This window comes from Phalacrocorax carbo, chromosome 32 (genome assembly GCF_963921805.1).
Source record: "Phalacrocorax carbo chromosome 32, bPhaCar2.1, whole genome shotgun sequence".
In the NCBI taxonomy this organism is placed as follows: Eukaryota; Metazoa; Chordata; class Aves; order Suliformes; family Phalacrocoracidae; genus Phalacrocorax; species Phalacrocorax carbo.
This window is the reverse complement of record NC_087544.1, coordinates 668353-680969: the sequence shown is the minus strand read 5'-3', so window position 1 is coordinate 680969 and position 12617 is coordinate 668353. Positions and strand designations below refer to the sequence as shown.

The 12617-nt window shown below is 72.8% G+C and overlaps 2 protein-coding genes across 3 annotated transcripts; both read left to right on the top strand.

Moving 5' to 3' along the window:
* The first annotated feature begins 1931 nt into the window (after positions 1 to 1931).
* Positions 1932 to 4529, top strand: FLRT1 (fibronectin leucine rich transmembrane protein 1). Its single transcript, XM_064437509.1, has 2 exons — positions 1932 to 2019; positions 2562 to 4529. Exon 2 carries the CDS (start codon positions 2577 to 2579, stop codon positions 4446 to 4448), a length of 1872 nt encoding a protein of 623 aa, XP_064293579.1. The 5' UTR covers positions 1932 to 2019; positions 2562 to 2576; the 3' UTR covers positions 4449 to 4529.
* A 1340-nt stretch (positions 4530 to 5869) lies between these two features.
* On the top strand, positions 5870 to 12527 carry STIP1 (stress induced phosphoprotein 1). Of its 2 annotated transcripts, none has more exons than XM_064437436.1 (14): positions 5870 to 5967; positions 7611 to 7820; positions 7910 to 8051; positions 8787 to 8928; positions 9779 to 9944; positions 10189 to 10315; positions 10387 to 10489; positions 10609 to 10729; positions 10816 to 10912; positions 11002 to 11126; positions 11270 to 11306; positions 11407 to 11510; positions 11601 to 11773; positions 12308 to 12527. In XM_064437436.1, the coding sequence occupies exons 1-14, from the start codon at positions 5959 to 5961 to the stop codon at positions 12378 to 12380; spliced, it is 1629 nt and encodes a 542-aa protein (XP_064293506.1). In that variant the 5' UTR covers positions 5870 to 5958; the 3' UTR covers positions 12381 to 12527. The 2 variants fall into 2 exon arrangements, with proteins under 2 accessions (XP_064293506.1, XP_064293507.1); XM_064437437.1 differs by lacking the exon at positions 5870 to 5967 and adding an exon at positions 6377 to 6417.
* The last annotated feature ends 90 nt before the right edge of the window (positions 12528 to 12617 follow it).

The window sequence follows — 12617 nt, the reverse complement described above, 5'->3', positions numbered from 1 at the left end:
CCCAGCTGCCCCAGGGACCCCCACGCTGCCCCCAGGGGCAAATTCCCCTGCCACCCCCCCCACCCCCCAACTTGCCAAAGGCTCTCAGGGAGAGCCACGGCAGGGGGACCCTCGTGCGAGGGGTCCTCGTGCAAGGGGTGTGCTGCGATGGGTGCCCCCCATCCTCGTGCAAGCCTGGCCACCCCGTGCACAGCACGTGGGGGGGCACCGGGGGGTCACAAGTCCCCAGCCCCTGCGTGCGCCCCCGCGGCATCTGGCACGAGCCCTCGTGCAAGTGCTTACACAAGGCCCCGTGTAAGGCACCCCCCCGCACCGGGGGCCCGAGTGGGGGGGGGGGGGGAAGGGGGCTTTTAGCCCCCGCATCCCTCCGGAGGTACGCCCCGGACTCCCCCCCCCCTCCGCCCTCCCGGGTCCATCCTTCCCCCCCCGCCCCCCGGATTGCTCCCCTGCGGACTCCCCCCGCCCTCCCGGGGTCGGTCCCAACCCCGCCGCCCCCCCCCCCCCCCCCCCGCGCTCCCGGGTCCCCCCGCACCGGGAGGCGGCGCTCCCCCCCCCCCCCCATCCCCCCCCCCGCCCCGCCGCCTTCCCACGCCCGCAGCCGCCGCCGCCAGCACCGGGCCCGACCGCGCCGGCCGGTACCGACCCCGGTAAGCGCCCTCCCCCCGTCCTCCCTCGACCCACCCCCACCCCCCAGGACCCCCCAGAGCCTCCCCCCATCCCCCCGCTTCATCCCCCGCTCCCCGCCCCGCGACCGGTGATGCTCCAGCCCGCGGGAGGGACCCGGGCGGCAGGGACCCGGGCCCATCCTCCCCCGCTACCACCGGAGCGACCCCCCCCCATCCGCAAGACCTCCCCAAATCCCCCTGACACCCGCCCGGAGCCCCCCGGAGCCCCCCGAAACCGCCCCCCCCCCCCCGCCCCGGTACCCAAGGATGCTCCGGCCGGGGGGAGGGGCCCAGGCGGCCGGCGGGGGCGGGGGGAGGGAAAGGACCCAGGCGGCCGGGGTCTGTCCCCCCGCCATGAGACTCCTCAAGGCCCCCCCGGAGCCCCCCAAACCCCCCCGGTACCCCGAGATGCTCCAGCCGGGGGGAGGGACCCAGGCGTCCGGGACGGAGAGGGGAGGGGGCCCAGCATTTGAGGTGCTGACCCCCTTCCCCGCGAGGCTGCCCCCGACTCCCCCAACCCCCCCGAACCCCCAACCCCCCCACCTCCCCGAACCCCCACCCCCCAGCCCCCCCGAACCCCCAACCCCCCTCCCCACCCCCCCGAACCCCAACCCCCCCCAACCCCCCCCAACCCCCCAACCCCCCCAACCTCCCCGAACCCCCTCCCCCCCCCTCGAATCCCCAGTGCCCCCCCCCCCCGCTACCCAAGGATGCCCCAGCTGGGGGGAGGGCCCCGGGCATCCTGGGAAGCGACCCCCTGCCCACATGACCCCCACTTGGGTCCCCCAAAACCTTCCTGACCCCTCCCGGAGCGCCCCAAGTCCCCCGGCCCCTCCCCCCCCCCCCAGCACCCAGGGGCGCTCCAGCCGGGGGAGGGGCCCAGGCGTCCGGTGCTGATGGGGGAGGGGTGGTTATTGGGGGGGGGGGGGCTGGGATGGGGGGGGGCATCACCCGGATGCCTCGGTCCCCTCCCGGGGGGCGGGTCACGTGGCCCCTCGTGCGCGGCAGGGGCTGACGCAAGGGTGACGCCAGGGCACGGGAGGCCGGGGGGGTCCCCAAGGGGCTGCTGCTGATCAGGGGCACTTCGTTAGTGGGGCCGGTAATTAGCACCCGGGGGAGCGGGGCAGGGGGCCCGGCGGGCGTCGCACGGGGGCGTCACGCAAGGGGTCGTGTTGTGTCGCGTGAGGGCCCTCCTGCCTCACGACCCCTCCCCCCCCCCACCCCAAGCGGCCCCCCCGGTGGGGGGGGGGCCATGGAGCACCGGAGCCGGTAGCAGCGGCCTCGCACGAGGACCCGTCGCACGAGGAGCCGTTGCACGAGGACCCGGGACCCCCACCGCCAGGCAGCGCACCAGGTAGGACCCACCCACCCGCCCCCCGGCCAGGCGCCTGGGTCCCCTATGATTGGGGGGGGGTCCCTGCCCCGTGTATGGGGTGATGGGTGGGGTTCCTGCGCCCCAACAGCTGGGTCCCCTATGGGGGGGCTGGGAGGGCTGGGGGACGGCCCCGCCCTATAGGTAGTGCTGGGGGGGGTACCATGCCTGATGGGGGGGTGGGCTGGAGGACGCTAGGGCGGGGTTCCTGCCCTATATATGGGGCTGGGGGCGTGCAACACCTGGACCCCTGGGTCCCCTGTGGGGGGGTGAAGGGGGTCCCTGCCCTATATATGGGGCTGGGGGGGTGCAACACCTGGACCCCTGGGTCCCCCGTGGGGGGGGTGAGGGGGGTCCCTGCCCTATATATGGGGCTGGGGGGGTGCAACACCTGGACCCCTGGGTCCCCCGTGGGGGGGGTGAGGGGGGTCCCTGCCCTATATATGGGGCTCGGGGGAGATGCAGCGCCCAGACACCCGGGTCCTCTGCCAACCCCCTGCTTACCCCTCTCCCCTCCCCACCAGGACCCCCTTCCCCTCATGGCCCCCCCCCTCCTCCTCCTCCTCCTCCCCCTCTCCCCCCCGACCTGGGCCCTGACAGCCTTCACCCTGGCCGCCCTCCGGGGGGGCGGCCCCCCCCCTTTCCCCTCTCCCCCCCTGACCGTCGTCGCCGCCGTCGCCGCCGCCGCCGCCGCCGCCGCCGCCTGTCCGTCCGTCTGCCGCTGCGCCGGCGGCCGCGTCTACTGCAACGACCGGGGCCTGACGGCCGTCCCCGAGGGTCTCCCCCCCGGCGCGACCACCCTCTTCCTCCAAAACAACCGCATCGGCGACGCCGGCATCCCGGCGCGTTTGGGCCACTTATCGGCGTTAAAGGTCCTGTACCTGTACGCCAACGCCCTGGAGCAGCTGCCGGCGCACCTGCCGCCGGCGCTGCGGGAGCTGCACCTGCAGGAGAACAACGTCCGGGGCTTGTGCCGGCGGGCGCTGGCGCGGGCGCCGCTGCTCGAGCGCCTGCACCTGGACGACAACTCGGTCTCGGCCGCCGGCATCGAGGAAGACGCCTTTGCCGAAAACCGCCGCTTGCGGTTGCTGTTTTTATCCCGGAATCACCTCAGCAGCGTCCCGCCGGGGCTGCCGCCGGCGCTGGAGGAGCTGCGGCTGGACGACAACCGCATCCACACCATCCCGCTCCGCGCCTTCGAGGGTTTGCCGGCGCTTCGGCGCCTGGTGCTGGACGGGAACCTCTTGGCCAACCAGCGGATGGCGGACGACACCTTCAGCCGCCTGGTCAACCTCAGCGAGCTCTCCCTGGGGCGCAACGCCCTGGCGGCGCCGCCGGCCAACCTCCCCCGCGCCCGCCTGCGCCGCCTGTCCCTGGCCGCCAACGCCATCAGCCACGTCCCCGCCGGCGCCCTGGCGCGGATGCGCTCGCTGGAGCGGCTGGATCTCTCGGACAACAACCTGACGACGCTGCCGCGGGGGCTCTTCGACGACCTGGGGAGCCTGAGCCACCTGGGGCTGCGCAACAACCCCTGGTTCTGCGGCTGCAACCTGGCCTGGCTGCGGGACTGGCTGCGCCGGCGGGCGCCGCCGCGGCTGGAGGTCAAGGGGCTGCTGTGCCAAGCGCCGGCGCGGCTGCGGGGGCTGGCGGTGGGGGACTTGAGGGGGGAGATGGATGCTTGCGACCCCCCCGCCGCCGCCCCGGGAGCCGCCGCCTCGGCGCCCGGGGTCGCGGCCGTGCCCGGCACGGCGGCGGCGGCGGCGGCGGCGGCATCGCCGGGGGTCCCGACGTCAACGGGCGGCCTGTGGGTGCAGGCGGCCCCGGGGGGGTCTCTGAGGGTCCGGTGGCCCCCGGCCCCCCCCGGCGCGTCCTTACGCCTGAGCTGGTTGCGGCCGGGCGGGGGGGCGGTGACGGAGACGCTGGTGCGGGGGGAGCGGGGGGAGTACGTGGTGACGGCCCTACAGCCCCGCGCCCCGTACCGCGTCTGTCTGTCCGCCCTCGACCCCCCCGGCGTCGCCGCCAGCCCCCCGCTCTGCGCCCAGGCCCGTGCTGGCGGCGAGACCCCCGCCGTATCACCGGGACCCCCCCCGCCAAGGGACGCGCCCCCCCCACTACCCCCGGCGGCGGCGGCGGGGGGGGCGGCGGCGGCGGCGGCCGGGGTGGTCCTGGGGGTCTTGGGGGGATGGTGGAGGAGGAGGAGGAGGAGGGGAGGCGGGGGGGCTCCCCCGCCGCCCCCCAAAATCGGGGGCGGGGGGTTGCCCCTAAGACCCCTGCGGCCCTCCGAGGAGGGCGGCATCCGCACTGTCTTCCCCCCCCCGCCCCCGCCGCCCCCTCCCCCCCCGCTGCCCCCCCCCAGCGCTCGGGGGTACCGGGGGGGGCGGGTGCCCCATGGTGGGGGTGGGGGATCCTGAGGGGGGGGGTCCCCTCTTTCTGGGCCCCCCCCCGCGTTGGGGACCCCCCCCCCGGGGACATGGCGGGGGACCCCCCCCCATTTTGAGGACATTTGGGGGGATCCCCTGGGGGTTCCGGAGAGGGGGAGGAGGAGGGGTCCCCCTTCCCCTCCCCCACCTCCTTTTTGTGGGCATTCGGGCTTTTTTAAAGGTGTTTTTTGGGCGCCACTGCTTTCGGGGGGAGAAAAGGCGGATTTGGGGCAAGAATGGGTCGGGGGGGGGCGAGCCCGGGTGTCTGGGACGCCCACGACCCCCGTGAAGCCTCTGGGCCTGGACAAGAGGCCATGGGGAGAGGGGCTGGGGGGTGTGGGGGGACCCAGGTGTCCGGACCCCCCCGCCCCCCCGCGGCTCTGGGGCGTATCAAAGTGCCCCCCTCCCCCCCCTCGAGGTGCCTTCACCCCTCCCCCCGCCCCCAGCTATTGGAATTGGGGGGAAAAGGACCAAAATCAGGAAAAATCGACCCAAAAGGGCCGAGGGGCGCCCCACACCCCCCCCCCCCCAATAAACCCAGCGGCTCCTTTTCCCTCCAGCGCCTCTTTCCCGGACGCCTGGGTCCTCCAGCGCGGGGGGGCCGGGGGGGCGGGGGGCTGCACGCACGCGCGTGTGCAACGCGGGGGGTGCCCGCGCCTGTGCCGGGGCCTGCCGCACCAGGCCCCCCCACCCCCACCCGCACCCCCCGTGGGGTGGGGGTGTCGGGTGGGGGGGGAGTGGCACATGGTGGTCATGCGGGGGGGGGGCTCACGGGGCGGGGGGGTGCACGAGGACTTGGGGAGGGTCACACGGGGGTTGTGGGAAGGTCACGGGGAGGGGCGTGTGGGGTCATGTCAAGGTCACGTGTCTGTGTCCCACCTGTCCCCCCCCCACCCCCCCCAGGGACCCAGGCATCCGGCTGCTCCATCCTTGGCCCCTCCCCCTGTGCCCCCCCCCCCCCTTGACCTCCCTCCAATCCGAGGCTACCTCAGGATCCCCGTACAAGCCCCGCCTCCCTCGTGCAAGCCCCGCCCACTTTTGGTACAAGCCCCGCCCCTCGCCCCTCCAGGAGACACGTGGGGCAGCGAGGCCTCCGCGCCGCCAGGGGGCCCACTCCTGCCTCCACCCACCGTGTGTCCTCTCCCACCCACCCCCCGTGATTGGCATCGCACACAGCCAATGGAAGAGGTGGAAAATTCCAGAAGGGAGAGAGGGTCCCTGCCAATGGGCGACCAGCGCCGGCCGTCGCGGCCAATCGTCGTGCGGGGGTGGGTCCTCCGCCGGCTTCCGCCGGGGAGGCGGGGCTGGAGGAGGGCGGGCACTCCTTTCCCCGTCGGCCAATGGGGAGGCGGGACCGCAGCAGACGGCCAATGGTAGTGCGCGCGGGGGCGGTCGGGCGGGGCCGGCGGCCAATGGGGCGCGGGTGGGCGGGGCGCGAGGGTTCTAGCAGCTTCCAGAGGGCGGCGCGTTGTCGGCGGGAGCGGAGCCGAGCCGGGGTGCCATGGAGGAGGTGGGCGGGGGTCCCGGGCGGCCCTGAGGGGGTCTGGGGGGTCCCGGGCGGTCCTGAGGGGGTTTGGGGGGTCCTCGGCCGGTTCTGAGGGGGCTTGGGGGTCCTGGGGGGTCTGGGAGGCTTCTGAGCGGGGCTGGGGCGCCATGGAGGAGGTGGGCGGGGGTCCCGGGCGGCCCTGACGGGGTTTGGGGGTTCCCCGGGCGGCCCTGAGGGGGTTTGGGGGTTCCCCGGGCGGCCCTGAGGGGGTTTGGGGGTTCCCCGGGCGGCCCTGAGGGGGTTTGGGGGGTCCCGGGCGGCCCTGAGGGGGCTTGGGGGGTCCTCGGCCGGTCCTGAGGGGGCTTGGGGGGTCCTCGGCCGGTCCTGAGGGGGCTTGGGGGGTCCTCGGCCGGTCCTGAGGGGGCTTGGGGGGTCTGGGAGGCTTCTGAGCGGGGCTGGGGCGCCATGGAGGAGGTGGGCGGGGGTCCCCAGGCGGTCCTGAGGGGGTTTGGCGGGTCCCCGGCCGGTCCTGAGGGGGTTTGGGGGGTTCCTGAGTGGGGCCGGGGGGTGGGGGGTGTCTGGAGGGGTTTAGAGCAGGTCTGGGGGTTCCCTGAGAGAGGCCGGGGATCTCGAGAGGGGATCGGGGGTCTGGGGGGGAGGCGAGGAGGAGCTTTGGGGGTGTTTAGGGGGGCCCTGAGGGGAGCGGGGCCTTTGGGGGGCGCTTTGGTGAGGCCCGGGGGGGGGGTTGCTTTGGGGGCGCCCATGGGGGTGCGGTGGGGAGGCCCTGAGGGGGGTTGGGGGTCGCTGGGGCCTCCTTTCACGTTCTCATATCCTTCTCTCTTTGTGTCTCCCCACTCCCTCCTCTTCCTCACCCCGCCTCGTGCCCCCCACCCTCCTCTTCCTCATGCCTTCCTCCCTCTGCTGCCCCTTCACCTTCCTCCTCCTTGCGGCCCTCACCTTCCTCACTCTCCTCCTCCTCCCTCTGACCTCCAATGCTCGCCCCCCTCCTTGTGGGCCCCCCCTTCTCTCACCTTCATCTTCCTTGTGCTCTTTCACATGTTCCTCCTCTTCCTCGCCCCTTTCTCCTCACGTCCCGCCACCCTCTTCATGGCCCTCCATCTTCCTCCCGCTTTGCTCCCCTTCTCTTCCTCACCCCTTCCTCATGTCCTTTGCCTCCTCACACCCCCTCCTCTTCCTCGCGGCCCTTCCTCCTCCTCTTCACACGTCCCATTCTTCACATCTTTCTCCTTGTCCTGCGCCTTCCTCGCCCCCTCCTCTTCCTCTCCCTCGTGCCTTCCTCCCTTTCGTGCCCCTCCTCTTCTTCACGCCTCCCTCCTCATGGCCCTCGTGTTCCCCCTGCCTGTCTCCCCTCCCTCTCCCTCGTGGCCCTTCCCCCCTTTCGTGCCCCTCCTCTTCTTCACGCCTCCCTCTTCCTCGTGGCCCTCGTCTTCCTCCTGCCTGTCTCGTCTCCCCTCCCTCGCCCCCTCCTTCTCCCTCTTCCTTGCGGCCCTTCCCCTCCCCTTTCGTGCCCCTCCTCTTCTTCACGCCCCCCTCCTCCTCGTGGCCCTCGTCTTCCTCCTGCCTGTCTCCCTTCCCCTCCCGCGCGGCCCTTCCCCTCCCGCGCGGCCCTCATCTTCCTCCTGCCCCCCCCCCGCCCCCCGGCGCAGGCGCAGGAGCTGAAGGAGCGGGGGAACCGGGCGCTGGCGGCGGGGGACGTGGCGGGGGCCCTGCGCCATTACACGGCCGCCATCGCCCTCGACGGCCGCAACCACGTCCTCTTCAGCAACCGCTCGGCCGCCTACGCCCGCCAGGGCGACTACGCCCGCGCCCTGGCCGACGCCTGCCGCACCCTCGAGCTGCGCCCCGACTGGGCCAAGGTGGGTGGGGGGCCCTCGCCCACCCCTGGGGCGCCCCGGGGCCCCACGCCGGGGGCTCACCCGCCTCTCCCCCCCGCCCCCCGACGCAGGGGTACTCGCGCAAGGCGGCCGCGCTGGAGTTCCTGCACCGCTTCGAGGAGGCCAAGGCGGCGTACGAGGAGGGGCTCAAGCACGAGCCGGGCAACGCGCAGCTGAAGGAGGGGCTGCGGGGCGTGGAGGCGCGGCTGGCCGGTACACGGGGCGCGGGGGCGGGGGGAGGTCCGGGGGGCTCGGGGAGGGACTCCTCAGAGGGTTTGGGCTGCCGGACTTGGTCGGGGAGGGGACCCTGAGAGATTTTCACGTGGCGCTGAGGGACTTTGGGGTCCCTGCGGAGAGCTTGGGGGGGGCGGCACTGAGATTTTTGGGGCCCTAGAGTGGGGCTGGGGGAGGGGGGGCTCTGATGGGGTTGGGGTCCCTGGGAGGGATTGCAGAGAGCTTGAGGGGGGGTGCTGAGATTTTGGGGGCCCTAGAGTGGGGGGGGTGGGCTCTGATGGGGTTTGGGGTCTCTGGGAGGGATTGCAGAGAGCTTGGGGGGGGCACTGAGATTTTTGGGGCCCTAGAGTGGGGCTGGGGGAGGGGGGGGTCTCTGATGGGGTTGGGGTCCCTGGGAGGGATTGCAGAGAGCTTGAGGGGGGGGGCTGAGATTTTGGGGGCCCTAGAGTGGGGGGGGGGGGCTCTGATGGGGTTTGGGTTCTCTGGGAGTTGGGGGGGGGGGGTTGAGAGATTTTGGGGCCCTGGAGTGGTGGGGGGTGTCTGATGGGGTTTGGGGTCTCTGGGAGGGATTGCAGAGAGCTTGGGGGGGGCGGGGGGGCTGAGATTTTTGGGGCCCTAGAGTGGGGCTGTGGGGGTTCCTGGGAGGGTCTGGGGTCCCCAAGGAGGAACGGGGGGCCTTGGCTGGTAGCAGACGCCCCCCCCGTCCCCCTGCAGAGCGGAAGCTGCTGAACCCCTTCAGCGTGCCGGACCTGTACGGGCGGCTGGAGGGGGACCCCCGAACCCGGGCACTGCTGGGGGACCCCGAGTACCGGCAGCTGCTGGAGCAGCTGCGCAGCCACCCGGCCCAGCTGGGCACGTCAGTGAGGGGCTGGGGGGGGAGCTGGGGGGGACTTGGGGGGGCCTGCGGGGGAGCTGGGGGGGACTCGGGGCTGGGTTTGGGGTGCTGGGAGGGGTAGGGCAGTGCTGGGGGTGGTTAGGGGCAGGTTTGGGGGGGATCTGGGGGCCTGTAAGGCAGGTGTGGGGGTTCAGAGCAAGTTTTGGGGTGCTGGGGGGGCTGTAAGGCCGTTATGGGGGCTCAGGCCAGGTTTTGGGGTCTGGGGGGCCTGCAGGGCAGATACTGGGGCGGTCAGGGCAGGTTTTGGGATGCTGGGGGGCTGTAAGGCTGTCATGGGGGTTCAGGGGGCTCTATCCAGGTTCTGGGGGGCCTGCAGGGCAGTTACAGGGGGTCAGGGCAGGCTTTGGGGGGCCTGTAAGGCCGTTATGGGGGTTCAGGGGGCTCTATCCAGGTTCTGGGGGGCCTGCAGGGCAGTTACAGGGGGTCAGGGCAGGCTTTGGGGGGCCTGTAAGGCCGTTATGGGGGTTCAGGGGGCTCTATCCAGGTTCTGGGGGGCCTGCAGGGCAGTTACAGGGGGTCAGGGCAGGCTTTGGGGGGCCTGTAAGGCCGTCATGGGGGTTCAGGGGGCTCTATCCAGATTCTGGGGGGCCTGCAGGGCAGTTACAGGGGGTCAGGGCAGGCTTTGGGGGGCCTGTAAGGGCGCTATGGGGGTTCAGGGGGCTCTATCCAGGTTCTGGGGGGCCTGCAGGGCAGTTACAGGGGGGTCAGGGCAGGCTTTGGGGTGCTGGGTGGCGTCGGGGCGGATCTCGGGTTACCGAGTCCCCCCGGGGGGGTTGGGGTGCAGCCCTCAGAACCCCCCCCGTCCCCCCAGGAAGCTGCAGGACCCCCGGGTGATGACGACCCTGAGTGTGCTGCTGGGGGTGGACCTGAGCGGGGCCGAGGAAGAGGAGGAGGCCCCTTCCCCACCTCCCCCGCCCCCTCCCCAGCCCCCCGCCCAGCCCCCCCCACCCCAGGAGCTCCCTGAAAACAAGAAGGAGGTGAGAGGAGGTCCCCCAAACCGGGGGGGGTGGGGCTTGGGAGGCATTTTGGGGTGACTGGCCCCCCTCCCCAAACTGGAGGCTTGGTGGGATGAGCCAGGCAATGCCACTGACAAGCAGGAGGAGTGAAGGGGCGGGGGGGGTGTGGTGTAGGGCATGTTTTGGGGTGATGGGGGGCTCTAGAGGGGTTTTGGGGAGCTGGGGGGGTTTGGGGTGACCTGTTTCCCCCCCCCCAAAACCCCAGGCCCAGCGGGAGAAGGAACTGGGCAACGCCGCCTACAAGCGGAAGGAGTTCCCCACCGCCCTGGCTCACTACACCCGCGCCGAGGAGCTGGACCCCACCAACATGACCTACGTCACCAACCAAGCGGGTGAGTGGCCCCCAAATCCCCCCCCGAGCCCCCCCGAACCCCCCCCGAACCCCACTTGCCCACCCCCACAGCCGTATACTTCGAGACGGGCGACTACAACCGCTGCCGGGAGCTGTGTGAGAAGGCCATCGAGGTGGGGCGGGAGAACCGGGAGGACTACAGGCAGATTGCTAAGTGAGTACAGCGCGATCCGGGGGGTTAAAAAGGGGGTTCGCGCCCCCCGACCCCCTCCCCAGCGCCCCCAAACCCTTTTCCCCCCCCCTTTCCTTGCACCACGAACCCCACGCCCGCAGGGCGTACGCTCGCATCGGGAACTCGTACCTGCGGGAGGAGCGGTACAAAGAGGCCGTCAACTTCTACAACAAGTCCTTAGCCGAGCACCGCACGCCCGACGTGCTCAAGAAGTGCCAGCAGGTGATTTGGCGGGGCCTTGGGAGGGTCGGAAGAGGGGGGGTGCGGGCCGGGAACCCCTCCCCTGAACCCCGAATCTGGTGCCGCAGGCAGAGAAGATCCTGAAGGAGCAGGAGCGGTTGGCGTACATCGACCCCGACCTGGCGCTGGAGGAGAAGAATAAAGGCAACGAGTGCTTTCAGCGAGGTAAAAAGGGGGGCCGTGGGGGGGAGGGGGGGGCAAAAGCATCCCCCCACCCCGTGGTGACCCCCCTGCCGCCGCGGCCACCCCCCCAGGGGACTACCCCCAGGCCATGAAGCACTACAGCGAGGCCATTCGCCGCAACCCCCACGAGGCTCGGCTCTACAGCAACCGCGCCGCCTGCTACACCAAGCTGCTGGAGTTCCCTCTGGCCCTCAAGGTCTGGGGCGGGGGGGGGCCCGCTTGGGGAGCACGCCTGGGGGCGCGGGGCTGCTCGGGGGGGGCTGCTTTGGGCGTTCAGGGCTGGGTTGGGGGCGGTTTGGGGCGCCTCTGACTCCTCGCTTCCCTCCCCCCCCACCCCAGGACTGCGAGGAGTGCATCCGCCTGGAGCCCTCCTTCAGTGAGTGCGGGGGGGGGGGGGGCTGTCCCGGGGGCCCTGGTTTTGGGGTGCGCCCCCTCCCCCGGCTGTACCCCTCCCCTGCCCGTCCCTCTGCCCCCAGTCAAGGGCTACACGCGGAAGGCGGCGGCGCTGGAGGCCATGAAGGATTACAGCAAAGCCATGGACGTCTACCAGCGGGCCCTGGACCTCGACCCCGCCTGTAAGGTGAGGGTGTCGCCCCGCCACGCCCTGCCACGCCCCGCCGCGCCCCGCCACGCCCTCCCCTGCTGACGCCCCCCGCCCCGTGCCCCGCAGGAGGCGGGGGAGGGCTACCAGCGCTGCCTGCTGGCCCAGTACAACCGGCAGGACACCCCCGAGGAGGTGAAGCGCCGCGCCATGGCCGACCCCGAGGTGCAGCAGATCATGAGCGACCCCGCCATGCGCCTCATCCTCGAGCAGATGCAGAAGGACCCCCAGGCCCTCAGCGAGTGAGTGTCCCCCCGGCGGGGGGGGTCCCCAGCTCGCCCCAGGGCTCGTGTCCCCGAGCTGCTGCCTGCAGGGCCTTACCGGCCGCCCCGCGGCGCTCACCGAGCCGGCGGGGGGACACCCGGAGCTGGTGGGGGGTCCCCAGGGGGTCCCCAAGGCATTACAGGGTGATAGCGGCTGCCCCACGGTGCTCACCGAGCCGTCGGGGGGATGCCTGGAGCTGGTGGGGGGTCCCCAGGGGATCCCTGAGGTGCCACAGGGTGTTACTGGCCACCCGTAGCCTGCCTGGAGCTGGCGGGGGCTCCCCAAGCTGTCACCGGGGGTCCCCAGGGGGTCGCTGGGGGTGACGCGGGCCACCCTGTGGCACGCTCCGAGTCTTCAGGGGGACACCTGGGGCTGGGGGGGGGGGGGTGCCAACGTGTCACTGTCTGTCCCCAAGACGCCAGGGGCTGCCTCGGGGCCCCCCCCCAGCCCCGGGGCTCCCACGGTGCCCCCCCCGACCCCACGGTGTGTGTCGTCGTCCCCCCCCCCCCCAGGCACCTGAAGAACCCCGTCATCGCCCAGAAGATCCAGAAGCTGATGGATGTGGGGCTCATCGCCATCCGGTGACGTCCCCCCCCCCCGGGGACCCCCCCGACCCCCCCGGGATGCGGCTGTGGGGGGTCCCGGGGGGGTCGGGGGGTGCTGCCCCTCCCACCCCCCCCATCCTGTGCTGGTTGTGGGGCGCCGCGGCCCCCAATAAAGAGCGGAGCAGTTGCCCGGCCTGGCCTCTCTGGGGGGCGGGGAGGGGACCGGGGGTCCTGTGGGCCTGGGGGGGGGGAAACGGGGTCCCCCGGGGGGGGGGTT